Consider the following 25963-nt stretch of genomic DNA (forward strand, 5'->3'; position numbering starts at 1 on the left):
TTTACTCTGGCTGTTACCTTCACTTTCTGTGATGGTTCTTGTCCTTCATCTCTTCTTTGTTTCTTATTTCTCTGTGATATAATCAGTGTCTGAAACTGAATCTCCGCTTGTTAACATGTCCATAAGTGTGAAAGTAATTCAATTAAAGTAGGTTCTGCTTGTCAGGTGGCAGTATATGAAGCAGAAGGAGAGGGAATTAAGGCCTTTATCTCTGTGGCATCTTTTATCTTGCTTTTTGTTTTATTTTAAATTACAGTGATGACAAGCATTTTTGGTTGAGCGTCTCCTCCTCTAATAGATGAGCCTCACAGAATGAAGAGGCACTGTGGCCTTCTGCTTTCTCTTTCCTGACTTTCCTGACTGAATCCCTTTAGCTTCCCGTATCATTTTTCTGTTCTTGCCCCCCCACCCACTGAGTCACTTCTCCCCTCTCAGCTGGAGCGTTCTCCCCCTTTCTCTCTCCCTGCAGCTGTGTTGCAGGCTTCCCGTTGTCATAGAGACAGTAGGTGAGGGATCAGAAAGGAAAAGAAATAGAGAACAGCACCAACCACCACCTTAGATCCCAGCGAACAGCCAGTGCTGTTATAATTGCTGCCTTGCTTGAGCAAACACCCAACACTTTGGAAATCTGTCACTGCTTGACTACTTTCACCTCCTCCTTTCGTCATGAAAACATAATCAAGACTTAAGCTTTTGTACTTAAATTGTCATGGAGCAGCAGGGTAAAGTCAATAGGGTGCTGGATTAAGGGGAAAGGCACATTGGGAAACTTACAGCTTGGTCTCTGGCTGCTTAAGTGTTTCATCATTCTCTACCTCATTTCACCTGTAAAAGCAGAAGATTTGATTGTTTTGTAGATCTTAGAGAGGTTTCTGATCACAATTAATATAAGTGATATTTTCATTTTGGCTATCAGTTGTATAGTTGGCTGCATGCAAAATTAGAACCTCCAATGCCCTGCTGGTGCCCATGAACCTGTTAGTATTGAACCAAAGCAACATGTTGCTGACCTATATGTCAAGACCCAAATATCTGCTGACAGACAGCACACTTGTGGATACTAAGCATGAGAATGGGACCCTGGCTCGTACTCTTACTGTTAGGGCTCATGTTGCTCTTTCTCTCTAAAAAGACTTGTTTGCATGAAGTATTTTAAGTTCTTACATACAAACAAAAAAAAAAAAATTAGGGAGCACGGGAAGAGGAAGGCTATTTGAATGCAGAATTTCTGTTGTTATATGTTACCTTACTGTTTAAATATTCTGGATGCTGTGAAAACAGAATAGAAAGCTCGTTTCTAACATGAAGGGGCTTACAATCAGTATGGCTGAGTGGACAAGGAAAATTGAGACAGCAGGAAAAAGAATGTGTATTAGTAATCATGCCCTTTTTTTTTTTTTTTCTTAAACAGTTTTATGTATTTTGTATAAGATACATAAAGTGCCGCTGTCTCATGTTGTAAATCCGAATCAGGCCTACCCAATGGTTTCATTTTACTGGTATTCTGTTACAGCAGCTGTTGCAATTTATGGCAATTTGTAGGCTTACAGCCACACATTGATATAGCTTCCGTTAGGCTCTCTCCATTCAGTCTCCACTTGGGAAATCTCTTGATCTCATATCCTTTGCCTTTGGTTACTGCCCTCTACAAAATTTACAGGTAGCAGTCTTTTAAAGTACTGAGCAACCTTCTGAACAACTGTGCCAAGGAAGCTTTGAAAATTGTCCTCCATCTACTTTTCCCAATACTTTTGCTAAATAATTTTGTTTTCTAGTTTCATTTTCCTTCCATTTTATCCCTGCAAGTGGAAATTGGTCCACAATTGTAGTATTCCATGTTAGTAATTTGAACTCTATCAGAGCCTTCTGTACAGTAGACTAATGGAGAGGAAGTCCCTTACTTCACCATAGAATCATGATTGCTCATATTACAGGATTTGCATTGCCCAGGACATGCATCAGCCTCACTCTCCCTCTCTCTTCTCAGTGATCTGTGGAGGGCTGAAAAAAATTGAAGTTATGTTGATATAGCAAAAGACAGAAATACCAGCGCAGACAAATTTATTGCTATAATCTAGCCAAAATGCACTACAGGCAATCTAAGTGCATTCCAAGGATCTCCAGTTCTGGCTGACCAAAGCTACTGCAGTTTTTCTTATTGCTTCCGAAGGGGTGTATTTCTTTTCTTGCATCTATGTACTCTTAGTTTCATTTCCCTGCTGCTTTGGCAGTATGCAGCTGCACAAGTAGGCATTAGGGCAGATACGCTGTCTCTCCTGATAAAGAGCAAATCACTTCAACAGCTGCATCTCTGGTTCACCATACCAGATAATTTGTATCCAGCTGCTGATGCTCCACCTCACAATCTCCTCTGCATGAAATCTGAGTGTTCTCAGCTGTTCTGACGTGAATGAATTTGGTAGTTTACAGTAGCTGAGCACCTAGCTTTGTATGGTTGTAGTGGGCAACATGACCTTTACTGACCTGTGGACCACTACCAATATCTGGCACTTCCCTTCTTTTCTTGATGCAGGTATTTTAAACAATAGTGTTGAGTCTCCAGTGTTGGCCTGGCTTGTCTAACAACAGGTGAAGTTTTGTGTGAATTCATACCTGTTCTGCCTACTTCTGTACTTTTCCATAAAAGTTGTATTACCTTATTTTCTCAGATCTCTTTATTTCCGTGTGGGTTGATGATACTTGACAAGGACTTCCACATATCTCACCCTACAAACTATCTCTGCATCTTGCTGCTGAGGGAGTAGGAGAGAACTCAGAACCAGTTTTATGGAACTATTTTTGCTTCATTAGGCTGATACAAGTTTTTCACCAATCTAATTAAATAAGCATGAATAAAAGGTTTCTTAAGCTGCTTTTTTACAAGGGATTATTTAAAAATTGAGTTCATAAATGTTAGGAAAGCTGAGAGAATGCAACATAGGCCTAATTCACTGATAAATCCGACTTTAAGGTGTGTAGAACAGGATGAAAAATGCCATGTGACCTAAAGTCCTGACTGCTAGAAAGATTCTGCCAATTCAGATTTGTTCAGTACATTAGTCTCAGTGAGTGATGTGGTGTTGGCATTTTTTGAACTGGGACCAAGGTACGAGTGTAACACTGAACTGAATATCAGCATACTTGCACAGAGAGTCACAAAAATAAATTTATTTTGTTGCTTTGCTTTTCACTGACAGATAGAGGATGCACTGTCATGATGCCAGATATAATATTAGATAAAACCTTCGGTTTGGTAGCTTGAATAATAGACTAACTAGATGCAAAAATCTTAAGTATAATGAAACTAATGGTTGCAACACCTTAAAGAGAACCTAACAAACATTTAATAAAAAGATTCATCCTTAACACATTATGAGCTTAATTCAGTTCATGCTTCTGTCTTAAATCCAAAGTAGGTACTTTCACATCTGGATGGCTTACGTTTGCAGTGTGTTCACAGAACATTCCATTCTGTTCCCATTTTTAGTATGCACTCAACTCCATTAGTGTATCAGCATTTCTTGAATATTTACAAATTGAAACATCTCTTCTTAGTCTGGACAAATAAATAGCTCTATCTAATTTTTTGGTCATTGTCTCTCTAAAGATTAGGAGTTAGAAGCTAATACTCTTTAATGCATGTGTCTGGTTTGATTTTTGTTTTTTTTTTTCTTTTTCTGTAGAATGTTTTCTTATCCTGACTATAAAACTAAGTGTAAGATATGATTTCCAGAAATGACAGAGACATGCAGCTGCTTAGTTGATAGGAAAATTATTTACTGTGAAACTTTATGAAAAGTGACTATCGTTAAATATAGGAATTATATCTGTAGTTACTCAGCATTCTAGAGGAAGCAGCAAATAAAGTAAAAATGTCACAAGTGTTTCTTAGTGCTCAAGTGTAGCACCTATTCTTTTCCAGCCTTCATTCAATATACTACAAAGCCTTAGTTCTTTTATATTTAACTAACAAATTTAGGTTGGTTTTCCATTAACTTTTAAATCCGTTATTTGTCTGTTTCAATCTTAGCTATTCCCTTGTGTCTTTCTATCTCTGTCCATTATCTATACTGGCATTGACATAGTAAGCTCAAACATCTTAGGGTGCTGTTTTAACAAACAATTGTGTTGGCTTTAAAGACAGATAGATGAATTAAGTATGCACCTTTATTAAGAATCATTCACCAGAGAATTTGACTTTACTGAATGCTCAGATCAATGCACTTTTCATTACACAAGCTATGTAAAATAGTAAAGATTCTGCTGCAGAAGCCCAAATGTATAAAGACACGAGCAAAAATATGCATACAAGGATGGGGTTGAAATTAAGACAGTGTTGGTAGATTGGCACAGAGAGACAACGACTGCTGCAGGCTCCAGGGCTGGTCTGCAGGTCCATAACACTTCATATCCTGAACTGCTGCAATAGAACAGATTTGTGCAGGGACCTGATTTTATTGCACCTTTTCCCTGGAGCATATGAGAATACCCTACTAAACTGTTTGTAGAATTAGGAGAGTGAGGCATCTAGTGATATTGATATTATAACAAGTGATGATAATAAAGTCTAGCTAGGATCAGACTTACCATTTGAAGGAGCCTGCCACTTTTTATTTGACCACAGAGAGGGGAGTGAATATTATGGTAGCTTATACATCTCAGTTAAATACCTTAGCTGAACTGTAGCATTTTTACTGAAAAGAACAAAGTGTCCATCCTTCCTCTTCTGCCAGCAAAAAGAATTGATTGATTCTTTGTTCAGTACTTCTTTATTTGGTATATAGGTGAACACTATAGAGGAAAGAAATGTTAATTTGTGCTTGTTACAGCTCCTTAAGAAATGAAAATACATAGCCTAAGGATGAACAGAAAGAATTAAAAGTAATAAAACAGTGATACAGCTTTTCCGCTTTCATCTCAAGATCGAGGTTTAATCTTGTCCTCTTTTCCCAGCTTTCCTCCTCCTGAAAAAAACACCAGATTTTCTTGGCATCTTGTTTGTAGCACTTGCCAATGGAAATCTCACATTTACTTCCATTACTAACTCACTGTCTCTTGAGTTTTTCATATTTATTTTGGGCTTTTTTTCTTTTTTTTTTCCCCACATGTTTTCTGATGCCCCTTTTGTTTTTTCTGCTCTTCAGAGACTCTTGAACTATGTTTGCTTATGATTGTTTTAAGGCATAGAGGTGCCTAGTGAGGTAAGTACTCATAGTTCTGAAATGCTGCTCAGCTGAACTATGGTACCAGAATCTTGAATATACTATTGATGGGTTGACCCTTTAATGCTAAATATTATACAGCTTTGGATGGAAATTTATTTTTTTTTTCTCTGAAAGGGAAGAAGAATATATCAATGAAAGATTATCAAGTACAATATGCAGCGTTTCCTTACTTCATATGTATTACATACATATGTGTGTATCTGTGTTTCTAATTTCAAGCAGGTAATGATTGCATGGAATTTAGATGTATGTTTAAATAATCTCAGAAATTACTTTTCCCAAGAAAAAATTCTGTTCTGGTATTTTCTTTGACATATATCTAGAAATCATAATGGTATACAGCATCCACTAATAATCATAAATGTTTGCATTTGAAAAGAAACATCATACGTTGTTTAGTGTAAACCCTTATATATATGCATAGAGAACTTCAGCAAAAGCTTTAGAGATGGTGTTATAACTTTTGCACATATGCAGAAAAATATCTAAAAACACAATGGTTAAATTACTTGAATGTATTCTGTACTGATCATCTACAGTGCTTTTCCGTTTTACTCTGTAACTGGCATTTTTGTTTTATTAAATACATTCTTGGTTAAATATGTGTATTAAAGTGAAATGCCTCTAGCAGTTATATTACAAGCTATATAAACTTTCATTGTGTATTATATATCTGTTAGTTCAAATGTATTTACAAGGTTTTTATGCTTCTCTTTTTTATACCTTTTCTTCTAATGGCAGTAGTTCCATACACTTAAACTTGCTTGAAGTTAAATGCTTATTTTAAAAGCCAAGTAAATGAAAGTCCTGAATTATTTTGAGCTGTTTGCAGTCTATTTTCTGAAGTTCTGCGAGCTTTCTGTGTCACCGTACTTGTTCATACAGTGGAAGCTCTCTCTGCCTGCTACAGTGTAAAGTAATGACAGAGGTGAGTCTTGTGTGAAGTCCTGGTTAGCGTGTGGTCATCCTTCAGAGGATGAGGCACTAGTAAAATTTAGGTTGCAGTCTCCCTTGATGTTGCTCTGGCAGTGAAGGAGCCAGCACCAGAGAGCCAGGCACCCACTACCTCCATCCCGGTGGCCCCGGTTCCCAGTCCTGCTTTCAGAGGGGGCAGTGCTCGGGCCCTTATCTCCAGAGAACCTAAAGCCATTGCTGCGGTTTGTTGGTCCTGTCACTTGCCACAAGATTTTTTGTGAACTCTCTAGTATACCAGAATGAAAAAAGCCCTGTGAACACAGGAACTGACTACCAAAGTCAAACTGCCAGTTCTTTGAGGACACAGAAGCCTGTACTGTGTGGTCTCTTGTCCAGCTTGACTTAAAACAGCTTTTATGGAGGGGGCAGGGAGGGGGATTCACAGCCATTGCTTGTGGTGATTTCAAACTCAGCATTCCAGTGAAACCTTAAGAAGCTTGGCTTTGCTAATGAGATGTACGGGTAGCTTCTAACCTTACTACAGATTTCTTTGAATTTATTTTTGGTTTAAAAAATCTAATTTTGTTGAGTTTCTGTCCCGCTTCTCTTTGCTGTTCATCAGTGTATATGAAAATGACCCACTTTCTCATGGTTCATTTTGCATGTTTTCTAGTTGTCCTTTGGAAAGAATTGAAATGGAGCTGAGCTGTGCATAAACACAGAACACTGGTTTCATTTTTTTTTGTTTCTGTTTGGTTTGTTAGGGTTTCTTTGATAGCACTTTTTCATAAAGTAAACAGCTGACCAGGAGTCTTTATACAAAAAAATAAAAGCTTACTTTCCAAGAAAGCAATTTTGATCTCCTGTATACCCACAGATAATATTCAGGTTGATACATATACAGTAATTTTTCATGTGCTTCATGAGTAGCTTGTGATATAGCCATGAGAGTAGTGGTAGTATAGTGTAAAAGCACTTGGATAGTTTGTACAGATAGGAACAGCAACAATCATGCAAGATATATAATTATTACAGAAGCACGCAGATCTTTTTGAATTTATGATACCTACTTAGCCAGCCTGCGTTGTCTAATCAGCTGTAAAAATTTGTGTGTTCTCAAGGTGAAAAGGGCCAAATGAAGCTATAGTCTTTGACTCCAGCAAACCATTTGCATTTGCAATGAGATTTTTTTTTTTTTTCACCAGAATTGCATTTGTTAATTAAAGTTAAGGAAACTGTTACTGCTTAAGCAATTTTTTTTTTTCTGAGACCTGTGTTCCTTGCATCGAAATCCAGCATCTTCACTTTATGCAATTGGCTTAATGTAGGGGATGATCTTGTAACTGGAGCCTACAAGCAGGCTCCCTTTTACTCTATACAAGTAAAATGAAGAAACAGTTTTTACATTTTCTTGTTTAAACAAAATTCTGTGTGGGACATGTCATCGGGCTCTGAATATAAAAATAGAATATTCCTTTAGTGTAAGAAAACTGTCTGTGGTGTAGTAGCTATCTTGGGAAAAATCAGATATGACTTGGCTGCCCTAAGTATTGGTAGAAGCAATTTCTGCAGCTTAAGCGTAGGAAGCCTGAACACCCCTTTGACAACAAGCATAAGTCAGATGAGAGAGACCAGAAGCAAAGTCTTTGTGAGGGGAAAAAACATTGTATCACTTAATTAGTTTCCAGGTTTTGAAATGGTTTAGATTGAAACATAGCAGAAATCCAATGCAGAGGATATAATATATCAAGTAATGTGATTCTGTAACCTTGTCACTACTCCAAAAGAGCAGTGTGATTGACTTCAAACTGAGTATCTCACTGAAGTTGTGCTAAAGGTTTGACAAGGTTATGGGTATCTTGCTGCTGGAATGATGTGGAGATACTCCATTTCCAGAAACGGGAAGCAGTATGCTTTTCACGCTGAACTGGGAAGAATAATGTCAAATTACAAACATAAAGGGAAACAACAATTTTGCACGCCATGTCAAATTACTTCTAGGTGGAACCAGACTAGGAGGACAGAAAGGGGGGGGGGGGGGGGGGTTTGTTTGTGTGTACTTGTTAAAGTTTATGGTTTGATCTATAGTCTGATAATGTAATTGCATCTCTTCAGGAAAAACTTATCAAGTAGATTTTAGTGATGAACTGTAGCAATGTTAGTGGCATTGCACAAATACTGGCAGCATAATAAAAGGAACTTTTATTGACTGGGTAAGAAGGCACCCTCAGAACTGTAATGGCAGGAAGATGAAATGACCAGAACAGTTCTGTTCAATTTTTTTTTTTCTGTCCCAGTCATGTGTAAGCCTTTGTGATATGTGTTATTAATTACTACTAAAAGGTCAGGAAGAGCAAAAGTGAAATAAACCCTGCTGTCCAGCTTCATCAGGGTTAAGCCATCACTGCACTATACCCATTTCCTTTTTTCAGATTGGAAGTGGTCAGTTTAAGAAATCTTTGAAGATTTGCCCTCCCTAAGTCTAAAATGTTTTCAAAACTAACTGCTTAGTCAATGACGTGTACTGACAGTATCCAGTACAGCTCGAGATGCTTAAATCATAGCCTGTCCCCAAGCTATATTCAGCGACACAGTAGTACAATAGCCTCTTACAGCAGAGCTGCCAAATGACTTGTGTCACAATTTCTTTGCCCAAATCTGTTGTCTGGTTTGTGGAAGACGTACAGAGGAAATATCATTAAGCCCTAGAGAGGGGCTTACTACACCTGGATTGATTCATTCTCTCCTCTCACAGATTTCTTAGCTGTTCCTATGTATTTCATTTAGGGACTATATCCTGCCTAAAAGTTAGCAGGTAGGTTAGAGTTAGATGCTAGTGCAGGGTAAATTCTCTTTGGGAGAACCCTTTTGTTCCTTCCCTGAAGCAATGGCATTTTATGCTAACAAGTGGATTTACCTTCCTCCCAATAGGATTAATAGTAGTATACATCAGCCAGTTCAAGAAAGCATGTGAATGTGAGAGATGCAGTTAGCAATGAATATCTAATTACGTGTATAGATATATCAAAGAAGGGAAAGAAAAATTATGCATATTCATAGCATATTATGTGTAGTCTATGACTTTAGCTATAAAGTTCTATGAAGTAGAAAAGAAAAATTAAACCTTCAGTTTGTAGAGGTGTCAGGCGGTGCACCAAGTACAGAAAAAAAGCAATAGCGTCACCACTAATCTGGATGGGGATTGCAGCATGTGATGGAAAACCTCTGTTCTGCGAGCACATGACAGATTTTAAATTTGTATGAAATACAATGTCAAATGTAGACAGATTAACACATTTCCTTTTATCATAGCAGGATTGTGTCACAGATCACATCATATAACTGAAAAACAGTAAGCAAGTCTCTTATTTTCAAGTGAATATACTATGCTTCAGTGAGATGCAGAGCAGTTTCTAATTTTCAACAGATTAAACGGGAACTAAAAAGAACTTGGCACTTCTCTAAGACGAACAGACAAGTCATTGTGGTCACATTGCCATTTTAAGTGTTTTGGGAAGCAGCACAAGAAATCCTGGAAATTATAAAGACTGGGTGATGCGTGTTTTTGCTGTGTCTAGAACTAGATGATCTAATAGTATAAAGTAGACGATGTACAGTGGGATCAATCCCTAGGAAAATAGACTGTGTAGTACATGATCTCATGTTGAGAACATGTGACAAAATTCTTTCAGTCACTTCCCAGACATTTGTGTAGCAGAAAGGTATCAGTTGGAGGGTTTTTTTTCTAATTTATTATGCATAATCACATATTTGTATCATCTATCATGTTTCATTTTTTGAAAAACTGTGGCTGCCTAGTAGAGAAGCCAGGGTGGAGCCCTTAGGAGATGAGGAGACATTTGCTGAGAGAGAATAACTTTCTGGAAGGTAAAGGGCAAACAGGTTGTGGAGGAATGATGGTGCCTAAGGTCTAAGCCCTATGTATAGCAGAGACCAGATGTCTGCTGAGAGCAGCAGGAACCCAGGCTTCAGAGGGACTTTCCCTAGAGACGCGAAGGGGACTGTGCAGGCTTCTCCGCAACTCTGCAAATCACTGATGTGCTGGACTGAGAACAAGCCTAAGCAAAGCAGATTGATTTACCAGGATAAAGTAGGCAAGGTGGAGGTACAGTGATGTATTTTATTGTTTTGATTTTCCTCATTTTGAGTTTTCTCCCCCAAAAATGCCCTGTTCTAGTGTCTGTTCTAATAAAACCTAGCTTTCCTATTTAAAACCTATTTTGGCATGTTCCTTATGGAGAAAAAAGGTTTGAGCCCTGTCACCTCGCAGCTCTGGCCAGGGCAGAGCCCCATTGCAGTGCAGCATGCAGTCAAGAGCAAACCTACATCACTGGGAAGACTGTGGCACCCAATACCCAGCCATTACACGTTGGCAGATTGCCAGTTTACACGGCTGTTCAAGATCTTCCCTGTGGTGTTTAATTTTTACAGCATACCTGTCTGCATATCTATATGCAAGATTAGCTTAACATAGAGCACTTAGTCATTAAGAAATGACTTACATTAATGTTTTCAACTGTTCTTTAAAACATAATTCATTTAAAATGTGATTAATAAAAATAAACTGAACCCAGACCCTAAAACATCCTTGTTTTTACAAAGATGCTTAGAAACTATGTAATTAAATTTAATTTAATTGAGAGCTAAGATCCAAAGATAAATGGATAAAGGCTATAGTTTAAAATAAAACACTTGGAAGGTTTGCATTCTTTCAGACTTTCCTTTTCTAAAGTGTTATAAAGTAGGATTTACCGAAAGAACCATGTAATAAATTGTACTTTTGGCAGCTCTTTCATATGTAGGGTTAAATGTGATTGGTTATTGGAGGCTGTGTAAGAAGTGAAGAAATCTTGCAAAATATTGCAAAAATTTAATTGAGGTATTGTATTTAAATGTTTGATAACTGAAATTGATAAATGTGGGCTGGGTTTTGTTGCTGAGTATGTCAGTGTCTGTACTTTTAGATAGCTCTTTTGTACAAAAGATTGTACTTTTAGTTTAGATATGCTCTTTGATACTGTTTTATCACAGGGGGAAACTAGGTATCAGTTTTCTTATCATTTCATAGTCTGTGGTCCTGTAGTCTAAATAACTTCTTAACGCTTTACACTATTTTAGCTGATGCATTTGGAAAAAACATGCTGAAAAGGATTTTAAGATTGCAGCTTTTCTTATCATTTCTGTTGTTATTCTGAGGAAAGGCAGAGCTTTGGATTCTTTAAGCATTGGTTGAAAATCAGCTCTGGGAAAAAAAAAAAAAAGACTTTAAAAAAACCTCTGAATTTGTATTTGTGTCCTGCAAAGTTAAAAGAACAAAATTTTTAAGTGTAAATATGACATCAAATGTTGAAAATGTTTACAGTTCTTCACAACAGTTACTGATTGTCTCCAAAGTCTCTGTTCTTCTTTCATGTCTGTGCATATGCTCAGTTCCATGATTTTGTTTTATTTTCCGTACTGAGTCATCATAATAATTCTCCATGTTTTAGGGAAGCACCACTGAGACCACTTAGGAAGTGTTGCATGATGCCTCTATACAGTGGTGACTGACTCTATCTGCATATCACCCCAAAAAAGCCAAAATAAATGAAGACAGCGAGCTTGAAATTTAAAAAATAATAATGAGAAAAATCACTAAAAGGTCAATATATTTGCTTTCATTTAAAAATTAAGTCATTGAACGGTACAAAATTTGCATCAGAAAAGTTGTTATTTAAGAAAACTTGTGGGCTTCATCAAGCATAGCTTTTTGTACAAAGTGACAGGAGGCCCGAAACATTATTGTCAAAATTAATTTATTTACTCGAATAGTTCCAAATGACTCCTGGATGCCTTAGATCAATGTGTGTGTGGACTGAGTGTACATATCAAAAAGCAAAGCAAGCTTAGAGTCTGTTTCATCATGTATCCAGCTGGGATTGTGAATACTCATTGCTGTATGCTGAAAGATCTGAGAAGCAGCAAAGAGGGTAGTAATGGGATCTTCAGTTTCTCCCAGTTCAGATGACATGACTGTCACATCAGGATGTTGTAAAAAGTCTCAGTTTTTAGACACAGTCAATAGCCAAGGCATCGGTTTGTGGGGCTATGATTTCTCCAGGGTGGAGTTTGGTTCACAAGAAGCACATTGCCACAGCAACCATTAGGTTCAATATCCTACTTGAAATAACAGCAACAAAAATCACAACAATTATGATCCTCTTCAAGAAGGAACACTACACAAAAATAGATACTTACAAAAAAAAAAAAAAGGTCAGCTAAGAGAAGAAGGTTGCACAAGGTTGTGTGGAAGCTACTTAAGGACACCATATGTGATATTCAAGGCCAGCACCCACCACCTGTCATGAAATGCTTGAGAAATAGCAAAAGGAAGACATCAGATGTAGACAACAGAGTAAAAGAAGTTGTTAGAAAGAAGTAGGTGTCCTTTAAAAAGCTGAATTCACACCCAAATGATGTTTTAAACAGATTTAAATGTAAAAACATGATCAGACAAGCTGAGGAGTGTTTGAGCAAATGGTACAAAGAATTAAAACTGGTAGTAGGTCTTATCTCTGATACATCTGGAGCAATGTGCCTGCTAGTCTTTTGAGCCAATGATGATGGTATAGAAGAAATACTTAGAGAGATCTGTTTCAGAGAAGTTAAATAAATTCTTTGCATTGATGTTATCTGTGGAAAAGACTGGAGAATCCCATGCTGGAATGCTACTTCTTGGGCTTTTGTAAAGGATATGTGAAATTGAAGTGATTTAATGGTCATGAAACACAATAAATGATAAAATAAAATCACCAGTACCAAATCTTATTCACCTAAAATTTCTGAAGGAATTCAAGGGAAGAAATTGCCCACGTTTCAGACACTGATGCATAACCACTTGCTTTTCAAATTGCCTTGTTATCAGAGACTTTCAGCCTGGATAGTGTGATACCAGTTTCTTAAAACAGTTCTTAAATTATCCAGGGAACTGCAAGTGTGTAATCCTGGTGTTTGCCTTAGGCAGTTCAGCACAAATTATAATGCAAAATAAAATTTATGGATGCCCCAAAACCTGTGATCTACATAGGAAAGATCAATATGAGGTTTGAAAAAAGGAATTCTACACCTATCTTCAAATTCTTTGAAGAGCCAGGAAATTATGTGGATAAACATGCTACAGTTGATGTGTTTTCCTTGAATTTCCATAAAGCTTTTGATAAAGACCCTCATCAAGTGTGCACATAGACATAGCATGAAAGGCAAAGTCCCAGAATAGGAAAGTAGATGAAGAGAATGCAACAATCCTCAAAACAGGGAGGTCACAACTGAAGACTTGTGTTCAATAGATGATAAAGTAAAAAGAGTGAAAAGTGGAGTCAGAAGGTTTCCTCATGGCTACACACGTATCGACTGCACTAAAGGCGAGAGCTGGGTGCAACATAATCTCAGATTGAGTGATTTGTCAAAGATGGCGGATGAACGACATTTTAGATAGTTGTCAAGTGATGCAGTTAGGAAAAAATAACCAGTCAAAGTTCATCTGCAAAATGGTGGACTCAGAGCTGGCTGTTACCAAGCAGGAGTAAGATTCCACAGTATGATAAATAACTGTGAAAACATTTTAGCACTCAGCAACAGTCAAAAAGCAAATAAAATTATGGCAATTACTAGGGTAAAAAGTGCAAAAGAAAGAACATCATTATACCACTATATAAATCAAAAGTTTACCTTATCTTAAATGCAGTGTGTGGATACTGCTTGATACAGGTTATAGTACTAGGTAGATGTTTGTTGTGACCAAGTACGGTTCCTCTTGTGGCAGGAGTTTGTCATATCTTATGAGTAAGAGAAATTCTTCTGTATATACAGTCAGATAAACATTTAGGATCAGAAGACTGTTGCAGACTACTTATTATTATCATTACTGTTAATTGGATTTGCTTTAAATTCAAGAGGTAGTACTCTGTTGTGATAGGTAGCGTATACACATCTTTTGCCAGTTTTGTATGAATTCTTCATTTGTGAGTATACAAACATAGTATGAATGAACGAACAAGAGACAGTCCCTATCCTAAACAGCTTCCAGTCTTTTACAATTTTCTCCAACATCAAAAGTGTTATAATTTACTAAAACCTTTGAAATGTTTTTTCTTCTGATTTCAGATGATGATTTGAAACTATTTCAAAAAAAAAAAGAGTGTAAAAAATATTAACGTCACCTTGTACTTTTGCAGTATTGCTTTTATTCTAATAAACCATTACATTACATTTTATTGCATTCGTTAGCCACAGCTTTTCACTGTTGGCCAAACTGTAGCTGCTGATACCTTAATTGGCACTAAAATAGCATTACTTGTTTCCCTTGCAAGATCCTAAACCACAATTAAATTCCTCTGCATTGACTACTTGGTACACCATGGAAAATCCATCCAGTTATCAGAGAGAGGAAAAGAGTTCAAGCTGGAGGAAAACTCAGGAGTGGCACATGTCCTGTTTCATCTGAGCAAAAGAACAAAATTCCTGTGCACAACATCCAGAAAGCCTACTGTGGGACTTGGTCCTTGAGCAGAAGAGCCAGCTGCCATACTTGAGTCATGATGAGCACATTATAGAGGAGATTTCTAAAGCTCAGTGGATATTCTTTGACTATCTTTTTCTCAGTCTGCTTTATCTCTTTTTTTTTTTTTTTTTTTTTTTTTTTTGTAATGTGCTGTTCAAATAATTTGTTCTAATAATATCTAGGGACTTGATTTTTTAAATTCTCTAGTATTATCAGCTTATTCTCAGATACTCAAAGCCAAACTTCAGTTTGACATGCTGTAGAACTTTGTATACCTTAGACTTGCAGACACATAAGTAAATAGTCTTCCATTTTTCATTGTCTTACATAACACTTTCCCTGAATGTTTCCATCTGCCACTGTCTGAAGGAACTGAAAGAATGCAGATAAACTTGAGGAGGCTCATCTTTTCAGTCATGGAGTTTTGAACAGTTCCTGAGGAGGGTGTTCTTATTAAGGCTGAAAGAAATGCTTATGAAATTGTGACCATGTCTAGAAAATGTATATGGACATTCTGTCTGGAAGCCACTTTACTCAGTCTGAGAGAGCACGAAGTCCAGACTAAAGACAATTGGTTCTAGATAATTGGATTATGTGATAAATTAAGCCATTTGTGGAGCAGAGGTGGGTTTTAGGAGAGAGATAGAGGTGACAGGCCATTATGGAACAGAAGGAGAAGAATCATCAGTTCTTGTGGAATTAGGACAAGCTGTAGCTGCAGTTGTGGCTATAGTTAGTGTAATCCAAAAGCTGATATTCCTATCAACATTGCTTAAGTATGTTTTCAACACCTTACTAAAATTGCTTGTGTAGTATATATTCCCTGCATTTGTTATAATTGTGATGCTTTGACATAACAAACCTCTTCAGTCAGTGGGAAAAACTATTGGAACCAAGTTCATATCTATTGAAATTTTATCAGGTCTACCTACTAGTCAGAAATGTAGCAGATCAATCAAAAAAAATTTTTTTTTCATAAAACAGTGAATTTTGTTGATTAGTAAAGATCAGTCTGATGAGCTAACTCATGTTAAGAAGCACCTTCCTCCATACTGTTAATTTTTGTAAAAGAATCTAATTCTTCTCAGTTGTTGTAAACATCTAGTCCAAATTCATTGTCTACATTTCCTTTGTAGTTAATAGAAGGGGAAAGAGAGAGATGGAGACCTTCAGGGTGCATTTCCATCCCGGCTGGTTTAGGATGAGGTAAATTGCTTTCTGAAGATGCTAGCGTCTCTTGGTTTATCAGAGGGAGCATAGGTCTAAGTATGCACTATTTTCTTTCCAGAGAGCTAAAGCTGTGGGAGGTGAATCCCACTGAACGTTTCATTTGTTAAGATCATTGTGTGGGCTGTGACCTAAACATTATGATTGTGGCAGGTTTATATTTCTTGTACAACTCTTATTTATATTTTAGCATAGTTGTTATAATCAGGTAGCCTTGCTGACTATATAAATAACCAGTTCTTGAATCCCACTAAGTTCTTGGCTCCTGTGCATGCCACACACATGTGAATTCAATAAACTAACTATACCGTTTATAAAACAAGTATTTACTTTCTTCTGTTTGCTTGTGAAACTGCTCAGATTAATTAGATGTCACTTTATTCTTGCATGAGAAACAGAGCCCATTTTACTACTCTTTCTTTCAAGTCAAATCATTCAAATCTTTTTAGGGTTTCTTTCTCTGATAACTTCTGTAACAGTCCTCCTCTTGTCTGCCAAAGCCTTACTGTGCTGGGATTATGCTAAGAAACAGTGTTACAAGCTTGAAGAGTACAACAGATCTGTATAATCGCTTTGGAATATTTTTCCTGTTATTTTCCATACCTTCTTATGTATGCAAACAAGGTGTTTGCAGTTTTGATCACTGATACCCACTGAGCCAATGTTTTCATTGAGCTTACCGTGCTGAATCGCAGGTCTGGCTTTTGTTTTGTTTTTCCTGAGCTGATAAGAGTTCACTCTAACCCTAGCAATGAGTTGTTCAAATTAATCCCTTTTGTGTGCATTGCTTTGTATTTGTCAACATCTAATTTCATCTGTTCCTGATGTTGAATCACTAGTAGCTCCCACACATGAATCAGTAGATACTAAAGAGATATTAAAATACAGGGCAAAGAATGACAAAAGCTGCTAGAACACTGCCAGTTTAACTCCTCAAGAGAACTGGGTAAAGTCTCATGTTTGATTTGTTTTCTGTGTTGGAGGAAACTCATCACAGTTCTGATTTCCTTTCAGTCGGGTATTTGTCTTGACATACACGTGGGATAACTACCTCCATTCTGCCTTTTGTCAGTTTTACACTGTTCACTTCAGACCTCCTGCCCTGAGCTACCAAGGATAAGCAAACTTTTGGATTTGATTCAAAGTATCAATTATCTTGAACCCTGTTCTGCCTTCTGCACCATTTTTTTCAAGTGGCTTCAAACCGATTGAAGATGCTTGGCTACACAACATGCTGTAGTTTTGCTCTAGATTTAGTGATTCTTGGATCCTTGAAGAGTGCATTGGGCCACTTTGCTGAGAGCATAAGATTAGAGTAGCTTTATTAGCAAACAGTGTGGTTCAGGTTAACAGAGGGCTGACAAATTTTATGGAACAATGTATCTATGTTTACAGTGAAATTCACCTATTATAACACAATACTCCCATGAAAATCCAAATTAGATCATAAGATGAAACATTGATGTTTTGTTTATAGCATCTTTCACCATTCATATCTGCCTTCAGTTCTGATATTTTATTCCCACAGACGTTATTTTTCCCACATCCCATATGTCCAAATCATGTATAAAGATATTTAGCTCAAATACCATGCATGCGAAACGTTCCACACTGTGGGTATGAGGTGACGTTTGGTGTGTCTTTAACATGCTGTGGTGTTCAATTACAATACAGCAAATTTATTTTTATTCAGCCTTCTTTATAGAAAGTATGGAAAATTGCTTTGCAGTGAGTCATCTGTCAGCTAAAGAACTAAAAGTCTTATAGTGATATTTAAAGAGAGAAAGTGGCTCAGAGCTGACAGAGTTCAAGACAGAAAAAGAAACCAAAATGAAAGAGAGGGCCTCCAACCATGGAAAACATAGAGGCAAAGACTGGTAGGGGGAGGAGTGATGAGAAAGCCAAACAAGCTGAGAATGTCAGAGGCAGTTCAGGAGACTCTGCAGATCATTTGGAAACACACATTGGGCTTCAGGTGTCTCTCCTGCATTACACCAGCATTTGCCAAGCAAAGATTCTTTGACCTTAAGGAAATGGTGTAAAACCAGGTGAATAAGAGGATGGCGTAAAACCAGATAAATAAGAGCACTGGGCTTAATACACTGTGGGGAATTTAGAAACATGCGGGTAGAGGTTGAGGGGAAGGATAAATGGCTTAACTTTCTGGAGCAAGACATTAGAAGAACACTGGCATTCTGCACTCCATGATGTTTAAACGTGAGGATTTTCTTAGACTGTAAAAGAGGGAATTTCATTTAATTAGACAGGATTTATTATAGGCTTGAATATGGACTTAAGCAGAAGTGCAGTCAAAGGGAAGATGGATTCTGGCAGTCTTCCCTTGCTAGTGTCAGGAGGGCTTACACTCAGAACTGTGGGAGAGGCAGTCAGTTCAGGGTCAGAGATGACTTTAGAACTCTGGCTTTGTGTATGGAGATAAAATCTAAGTAAAGAAGCATGAAAGCGGTCTTGGAGAGCAAGGGGGACTTCTTTCCCTTGACATTTGTGCCTTTTGAAGAATTAACTAGTAAGGAAATTATAACGTAGCAAGGGAATGACAGAAACAACACAGGCTGTTAAAGAGATCAGAGATTACTATCCAAGGTCACTGATGCCTTGTGTGCTTTCCCTGTAAAGTTAATGTCCAAAGCTGAGCTTGCAGCTCCCTAAAAGAGGAGGTATGGTTAAGGAGGAGAAAGTGGAAGAATCAGAAACAGATGCCTGGTGTTTTTAAGGCACAGCACTATCGTGCAGGGGTATCATCAATATAAGCACTGTCATCTTTTATTGTGAATTACATGCATTCTTCTTGTGTTCTTGGTCAAGTCTACCAAGTGGTGGTGTGGGGCTCTTGGGGGAGCTCTCTCATCCCATGTCCACCAGCCTGCCCATACTGCTTTTTGACCTGGCATTTCTTTTGATCTCACTCTCTGTATAGAACCATATTATCTGCCTTAAGAAAGTAAATATGATGTAAAGTACTTAGCACAAAGCAGACTACAGTCTTTATTGAAAGCAGAAGGGAAAAGAATCTTGTCTTCTTACTCAATGCATTCAGAAAAGTTGGGTTTGACACTGTAATACTGAAAGGTATTCTAAGCATAAAAGTAAGGTTAGAGCCACTCAGACATCCTAGAATTTGAAGGGAGTAATATTTAATTGTATGCAGTTCCAAAATGCTTTTTACAGATCTTCTTATTTATAACTATCATGTCTCTTTTGAATCTGCAGAGGAGGAATATCAAGGACAAACCAAGAGAAAACGCATTCGAAGGAAGAAACAAAAGAGCAGATTGCAAAACCCTAATAATTTACATGGAGAACAAACAGAATCTGGAATACAAGAGGCTCTCATTCAAGATAATTTACAGCTGCAGCAGACAGACAGTCCCAAAATAAGCAAAAACAAGAAGAGGAAAATGAAAAAGAAGAGACAGAAAGAAAAAATGAGAGCAGCTGGTTTGGTAACAAAAACTACCGGTGTGGATTTTACATATCAGCCTGACAAAAACAACAGAGAAGAAGCAGAAGGCTTAAAAAACATAGATGAAAAGGCAGATAGCATTCTGGACTTCCTGCAGGCAACACAACAAATTTATTTTTCTGATAGTATGTACCACTCTTTCTCCTTTTGTTTCATGAGTATTACCACATAGGGGAAAATAGATGTACCTTATTATCGTTGTAGAACGGTCCAGATCTACTAGAGAAGTCTCTCTTTTGAACACAGTAAGATGTATGAGTACTTAGTATTTGTCCCATTTTCTGGTGTGTACACGAATATGTAAGAATCCACGTCAATATAAAAAACTGTGGTCCTAATCTCTTTGTTTCGCTGTCTTTGAAAATATACATAATATTCCTTGCTCTTTTTTAAAACATTCTAATGCATTTGGGGTAAATGTAGTGGTTAAAATGGACTGGATTTTTTCCTCTGGAAGCACACATCCAGGAGGATTACTTCTTTTCAGAGAGCTTCAGATGAGGGCAATGATTGCTATCCTAAACTACTTTCATGCTTATTCTCTCTGAACCAACCTACTTTTAAGAAAGTTCGCCTTCACAGGAGGAGATTTATTTGTAATATATAAGGAAATCTAGACAGACAGCATCCAAGAGGAAAGTGGAAGATACTGTTGGCACTGGGAGAGTGTTTTGGCATAAAGCACTTGTGAACAAGATGAATGTGAACTGATGTTCAATGCACATTCCATAGCACTTTTTAAAGTATTGCATGGATGTTGTCCCCAATGGCCTATTGAATGTTCATCTGGCCACTAAAATCAGAGAAATTCCTACTGTATGTTTCTTCCATTGCTTTTCTAAAATGCTGTTTGTATGGTGCTTATGTCATAAGTGCCTTTCAGAGATAAGTTATAATGGTAAGTACTATAGTATTTATCTGTACATACACCAGATTATGTTGGTATCATCTAGAATTAGATATGTTTTCTTAAGGGCAAGATGGTGTGTTCTTTTGTTGCTCAGCTCAGAACATAGCTTTAAAATTATAACTGTCTTGTAGAACTGGAAAAAAAAAGTGAAAAATTTTTCAAAGTGTATGCCCTTGACTGTCTTTGTGGAGCTGAATGAGGGATATTAAACAGCTTACCTACCTGTATGAGTTCAGAGGTGTCAGCTCTTAGTCCCATAAAATTCATCTTTAGGCTACAGAATTACTTTTAAAACCCTGTTAAGATGACATCAAGGATTTAATGTTAATTTTTTTCTCAAGATTTATACATAGAATTTCCTTTACTGTTAAAATTTTTCTGCTGTTTCATGTCTTCATACTAAGCCTAGCACTGGAAATCTGTCCTACTTTCTGGCTAATGTATTTCCATCGCCAAAAATAAGAATTTTACTACTTCAGTGTATGGCTATGTAAATGTAAGCTAGAATACATACATTTGCTGTAGTGGAACTCCAGAGTAACTGCGCAAGACTGCAAATTCAGTTAAAAGTTCTGCTGTTAATACATGATCCAGAACAGAAACCTGGTCGGTAGTCCACAGCTGTGTTGCATGTTGAATTTTAAGAAAAAGTGTTAAGGTTCCATCTTTCCTGGAAATCAAGTTCAGGCTTTAGCAGTGGTTGACTGACGGGGCCTGGTGTCAAACCTGCAGGTTGGAGGATTGAGGCAGTGAGGACCTTGGAATCCACAGACAGAAATTCTCAGGTAAAAGAAAGTTCACCTGCAGATAAGATGTCACATCCATAAATCAGACTGTGACTAACTTTCTTGTTAGGCAAATCCCAGTTAATACATAGATCTGACATTATTCTGTTCGCCTTTTCTAGTTGAGTGACTCTAACACTCCCTATTTTTTAGATAAAATTGGAAGCCATTGCTTTTAGAAGCATTTTCAAATGGTCACATTGGATTATACTACCTGTACTTATGTTAGAAAGCTGAATCGGGAAAATTCTGTTCTTCTCAGTTGTCTTGCTGGTGAAAATCAAAAGAATTAAAGGGAGTCTAGTTAAAGAGATAGACTATACATTGTTACTGGAATGGAAGAACTAGTTTATGCTTTAGTAATGCAGAAACAATGTATGTCCTTCTCTGCTGTCTTGCATGCCATAATATCTGCTTATTAAATAAAAACTTAAAAGTACAAATACCAAGATAACTGGATGCTTCCAGAAGTGCTCTGAAGTAGTTCCATGGAGTTGTTCCCTGTCTCCACATGTGTGTGCTTTTTAGTAGTACATGGTGTGTAGGAAGCAAGAACACAGTGCTTTGGACACACTACAGTTTCTTCATCACACCCTCTTCCTGGGGTAATCTTGAAAGTTTAGATTCCTCTGGCGTTCCTGTCACTATGAATCCCATTGTCCTTTCTACTTTTTGAATATGATACTTCAACCTCTTACCATTGTTATAATATTTAACAAAAAATGGGAGGAGCAAGCTGCTCTTTAGTACCTGATAATTGGTTGTAAGTTGTACTAAAAAGGAAGGTGCTGTCTTTGAAAAGTATAATTTGAAGAGTATAATTAAGAAAGTTGTCTGTGCTCATTGAGTATTTTTAATCTGGTTTTCCAATTGTTTTTCCAGATAAGTCAGAATGCACGGATTCTGCAATAAATTCAGCAACTGCCCAAGAGCTTTTACACTGTCTTGAATCTCGAACCATCTCCTCCTCAGATGTGACTTTTCTACATCAGTTGAAATCCCTTGTATTGCTACAGGATATTGAGAGATTGAAGGATGCTTTGAAACAGTTCCAAGAACAATCCATGATGCCTCCTGGTACGTACCATTCATTTATGTTCATTCACTGATGTTCTTTTTTGTGTGGATTAAAATTCAGATTTGTCACAGGTTTTTTTAATTAGGAAGCTGTAAATAATTATGTAGTAGCATATACATGCTTATACAAGATTTGAAAGCATAATTCCAACCAAAAATACAATTATTTTCTCTGTTTCTTGTTTGGTTACAATCGATACAGAAGCTTTTCATACTTTGCAGCAACTACAGAGAACAAGATGATTCAGGTTCTTAAAACAATATGTTTAAAATCTTAACTGTCTTAAGATTTAATCATGTTTAAAGCATATTTTTAATACATTCTCTTTGTAGATTTTTTTAAATCACAGAAACGAACTTGTTTATCTTGGAGATTTTAATTCAGTTAAGGATTAATTTTACATGTATAAGAATCTATGAAGCCCATTATTTCATCTCTTCTTGGTCACCTATGTGACTTCTTTAGCGCATAGATTTTGCATGACAGAGTTTGATTTACAGCGTTGTTTTTGTTTAAATGTAAATGTCTGGTTTAAGTTTTTAACAAATACTGTTAATTATGTAAAAACATAAAGTCACTCTTTATAATAAATTATATTTTAAGGTCATTCATAAAAAGAAAAATTAATCTGCTACTAAATCTTTTCATCCCTGAGACACAAGTCTGATTTCATTCATGGTCCTTTTGTTCTCTATTACAACCCCTTTGATTTTAGTAGAATTTCTTCTTGGACAGTTAATAGTTCCTCCAGTGAGTGTGGGATCAGCATGTAGTCCATAGAAGGTATAATAGTATGTTTTCCGAGTAGTCTTCATTTAAACAGTCATTGTTACTTGTCATTAGTATTTTTGTTTCAGCATCAAGATGTGCTGAATTTTCTTGCCCGCAAAGAATTTAAACAGAGTTGAGAACACTTGCTATGGCATGAGAGATTCTCAACCATTTTAGATTGTGCCCTAAAGTCTTTTGAAGAGTAACAACTGAGCTGGTAGTAGTGTGGTTACACAGTAAGTAAGATCATAGCCATCAGAGGCTTAGCAATAACACTCAAAGAAGAGACCATTGCTTGTAAGATCATTAAATGATTTACAGTATGGTAGTGGCTAAAGATCCCAGTCAAGACAGGAGCCTACTGCATGCTGTGCACTGTAAAAACACAGAAAATAGAGACTTCAAGTGGATTCAGAGGAGGCCATGAAGATGATCAGGGGGCTGGAGCACCTCCCTTACGGGGGCAGTCTGAGAGAGTTGGGGTTGTTCAGCCTAGAGAAGAGAAGGCTCTGGGGAGACCTTAGAGAGGCCTTCCAGTACTGAAAGGGGGCTACAGGAAAGGTGGGGAGGGACTCTTTGTCAGGGAGTGTAGTGATAGGATGAGGGCTAACAGTTTTCAACTGAAAGAGGGTAGATTAGATATTAGGAAGTAATTCTTTACTGTGAGGGTGGTGAGACCCTGGAACAGGTCGCCTAGAGAAGCTGTGGCTGCCCACTCCGTGGAAGGGTTCAAGGCCAGGTTGGACGGGGCTTTGAGCAACCTGGTCTGGTGGAAGGTGTCCCTGCTCATGGCAGGGGGCGTGGAACTAGGTGATCTTTAAGGTCCCTTCCAACCCAAACCATTCTATGAATGTAGAGTACATAGCCAATACATTTTAAAAAGGACACTCTTACAGAAGTTCATAGGTATTCTTTAAAGTGTAGATACGGAATATGACAACCCTTAAAGTTCTGATAGATCTGAAGTATCCACATGTACATGAAACCAAATCCTTCTGTGCATTCAATAATTAATTTCAAGCCTGAATTCTATGATCTTAATTATAATCAGATAGTCTCATTGGATGTAATACACATTTACAAACTAAGTAGGACTCAGCAGGAATAGTGGTAATGGTATTGGCCCTTTATTAAATGACCTAATTCCGTTTCTGTTGATTAAATCACAATGGAACTGTTGAAGTGGCCACATTCAGGATATTCCTTCCAGGCCTTATCCAAATTCTATTCAACCCACTAGGAATTCTGTTGGGTTTTGCAGACTTGGGGGAAGCTGTTCTGTTTATTTTTACATAACAGGAATGTCAAACTGAAGAGAGAAAAGAAAACAGAAGCAAATTAGAAACAAATCCATGCAACTACTCTAATTTTCTGATGTACGTATTTGTCACTTAAAAAAGCAGAAGAAAATTTTGTGAGTGATTTTTAAAATTTATTTATGTTTCTGCTGATACAGAGTGAAATTGTTTACTCTTCCAGCCTTTTTTTTTTTTTTCTAGTAACTGTTGTTCATTCCCTCAATTCTAATCTCATTCCAAGTTCATGGTGGTATAACCATAATAGTTGATTTGATATTCATGAAGTACAACAACATAAGAAAGAGGAAAATACATAGTTATAAAATATTAAAGAATAATTAAACACCTGCTAGATACTAATTTGTCTCAGCAGAGTTTAACAATGCATTCTATTTGTAATTCAGGAATCTCAGTGAAAGAATATAGTGCTCTGAAATTTTACCTTGAATTAAGGTTTTAATTATGCTTTTTTTCCTACTTCTAGCTCAAAAATAGGTCTTCTTGCCCCATTTTCTTAAATTTTAGATTTCATTCCCAGTGAACAGATGGTAAAAGTTAAGAGTTAATACCAAAACTTGATGTCTCAGCAAATTCAAGTTCTTGTTATAGAAATACAGCTTAGAGTAGTTTATTAGGTTAAAAATGTATAGTACATCATAGTAATCTCAACATGACTACTTAAAGTGTCATTGTTTTCAGACTGTAAAAAATAACAAAATGTCCTATTACTATTTCCATTTATTTGGTAGTCTTTAACAAAAAGTACTTACCTCTACCTGAAGTCTTCCTTAAGTTCAGGGAAGAGAGTGTTTAGCAGTCAAATAGACACACATTTTGCGTGAGAGGAGCTTGACTGATTTCTGTCCGAAAGACAGTGGCCATTTGCTCAAGAAAGCCAGACACCTTCATGATCCTGCACAGTGCAGTGGGCAAAGGAGAAAAGCTGTGAATGGAAGTAATGCTCCATTTGCTGGTTGGAAACCGTAGCTTTTTAAATGAGAGCTACTTAATTCCCACTTCACATCAATTATTAAAGCATAGGTGATCACCTAATTAAAAAAAAAAAAAAAAGTCATTATCCCCTAATTTATGAACTCATTCAGCTTCTACTCATCAACTTCATTCCATTATCTATTAATATTTTCCATTTGTTGGTTAGTATCAAGTCTCAAATATGCTCTTCCCTTGTTGCCTAGGAAATTATCACTCACAGAAGAGCTAGAAGCTTCTTTTAGCTGCCTTTTTTTGGAGAGTTGTCCTTTATATATGTCTCTATTGTGGGGGGCTACATTTTGCAGACCAGAAGTAATACAGTTACTGTGTGCCAGCAATGCACAAGCTAGATACACAGAGGCCTGAAAATGATTAAATTTGACTTTTTTTTTTGAGTGAACATTCAAAGAAAAGGAAATGAAATGTGAAAGGTATATTAGCATAACATAGAATCATCTTAAACGTGATGTTATGTGATAAGTACCGTAGAAAGACCTGTCATTAAAAATAAATAGTCACATAGATAATCTCTGAATTAAGACAGAAGTCATGGCATTTTGAGACTTTAATGCAGCTGTCTGTGCAAGACGACTCATTCTCAAATGGGACTTCTAGGTGCTTCTGTAAGTTAAATAATAATGTGTGAAATTACTCTCCATTCAGAAAGAAGTAGAGAAGTTTGCACTCTCTTATCCTTACCCCTATGATCATGTCAGT

At 37.0% G+C, this 25963-nt stretch overlaps 1 protein-coding gene across 4 annotated transcripts in view; it reads left to right on the forward strand.

The window, feature by feature from the left end:
• ERICH1 (glutamate rich 1) overlaps window positions 1-25963 on the forward strand; it is an 85590-nt gene that overhangs the window by 46763 nt on the left and 12864 nt on the right. For all 4 annotated transcript variants that reach the window (XR_006166426.1, XR_006166427.1, XR_006166425.1 and 1 more), the window contains exons 4-5: window positions 19159-19536; window positions 21989-22183. Coding sequence is in view for 1 of the 4 variants with exons in the window: in XM_042803188.1 (XP_042659122.1) it covers window positions 19159-19536; window positions 21989-22183 (573 nt within the window). In the remaining 3 variants the exon portion in view is untranslated. The remainder of the gene's footprint in view (window positions 1-19158; window positions 19537-21988; window positions 22184-25963) is intronic.

Source organism: Tyto alba, unplaced genomic scaffold, assembly GCF_018691265.1.
Source record: "Tyto alba isolate M040663 unplaced genomic scaffold, T.alba_DEE_v4.0 Super-Scaffold_40, whole genome shotgun sequence".
Lineage (NCBI taxonomy): Eukaryota > Metazoa > Chordata > Aves > Strigiformes > Tytonidae > Tyto > Tyto alba.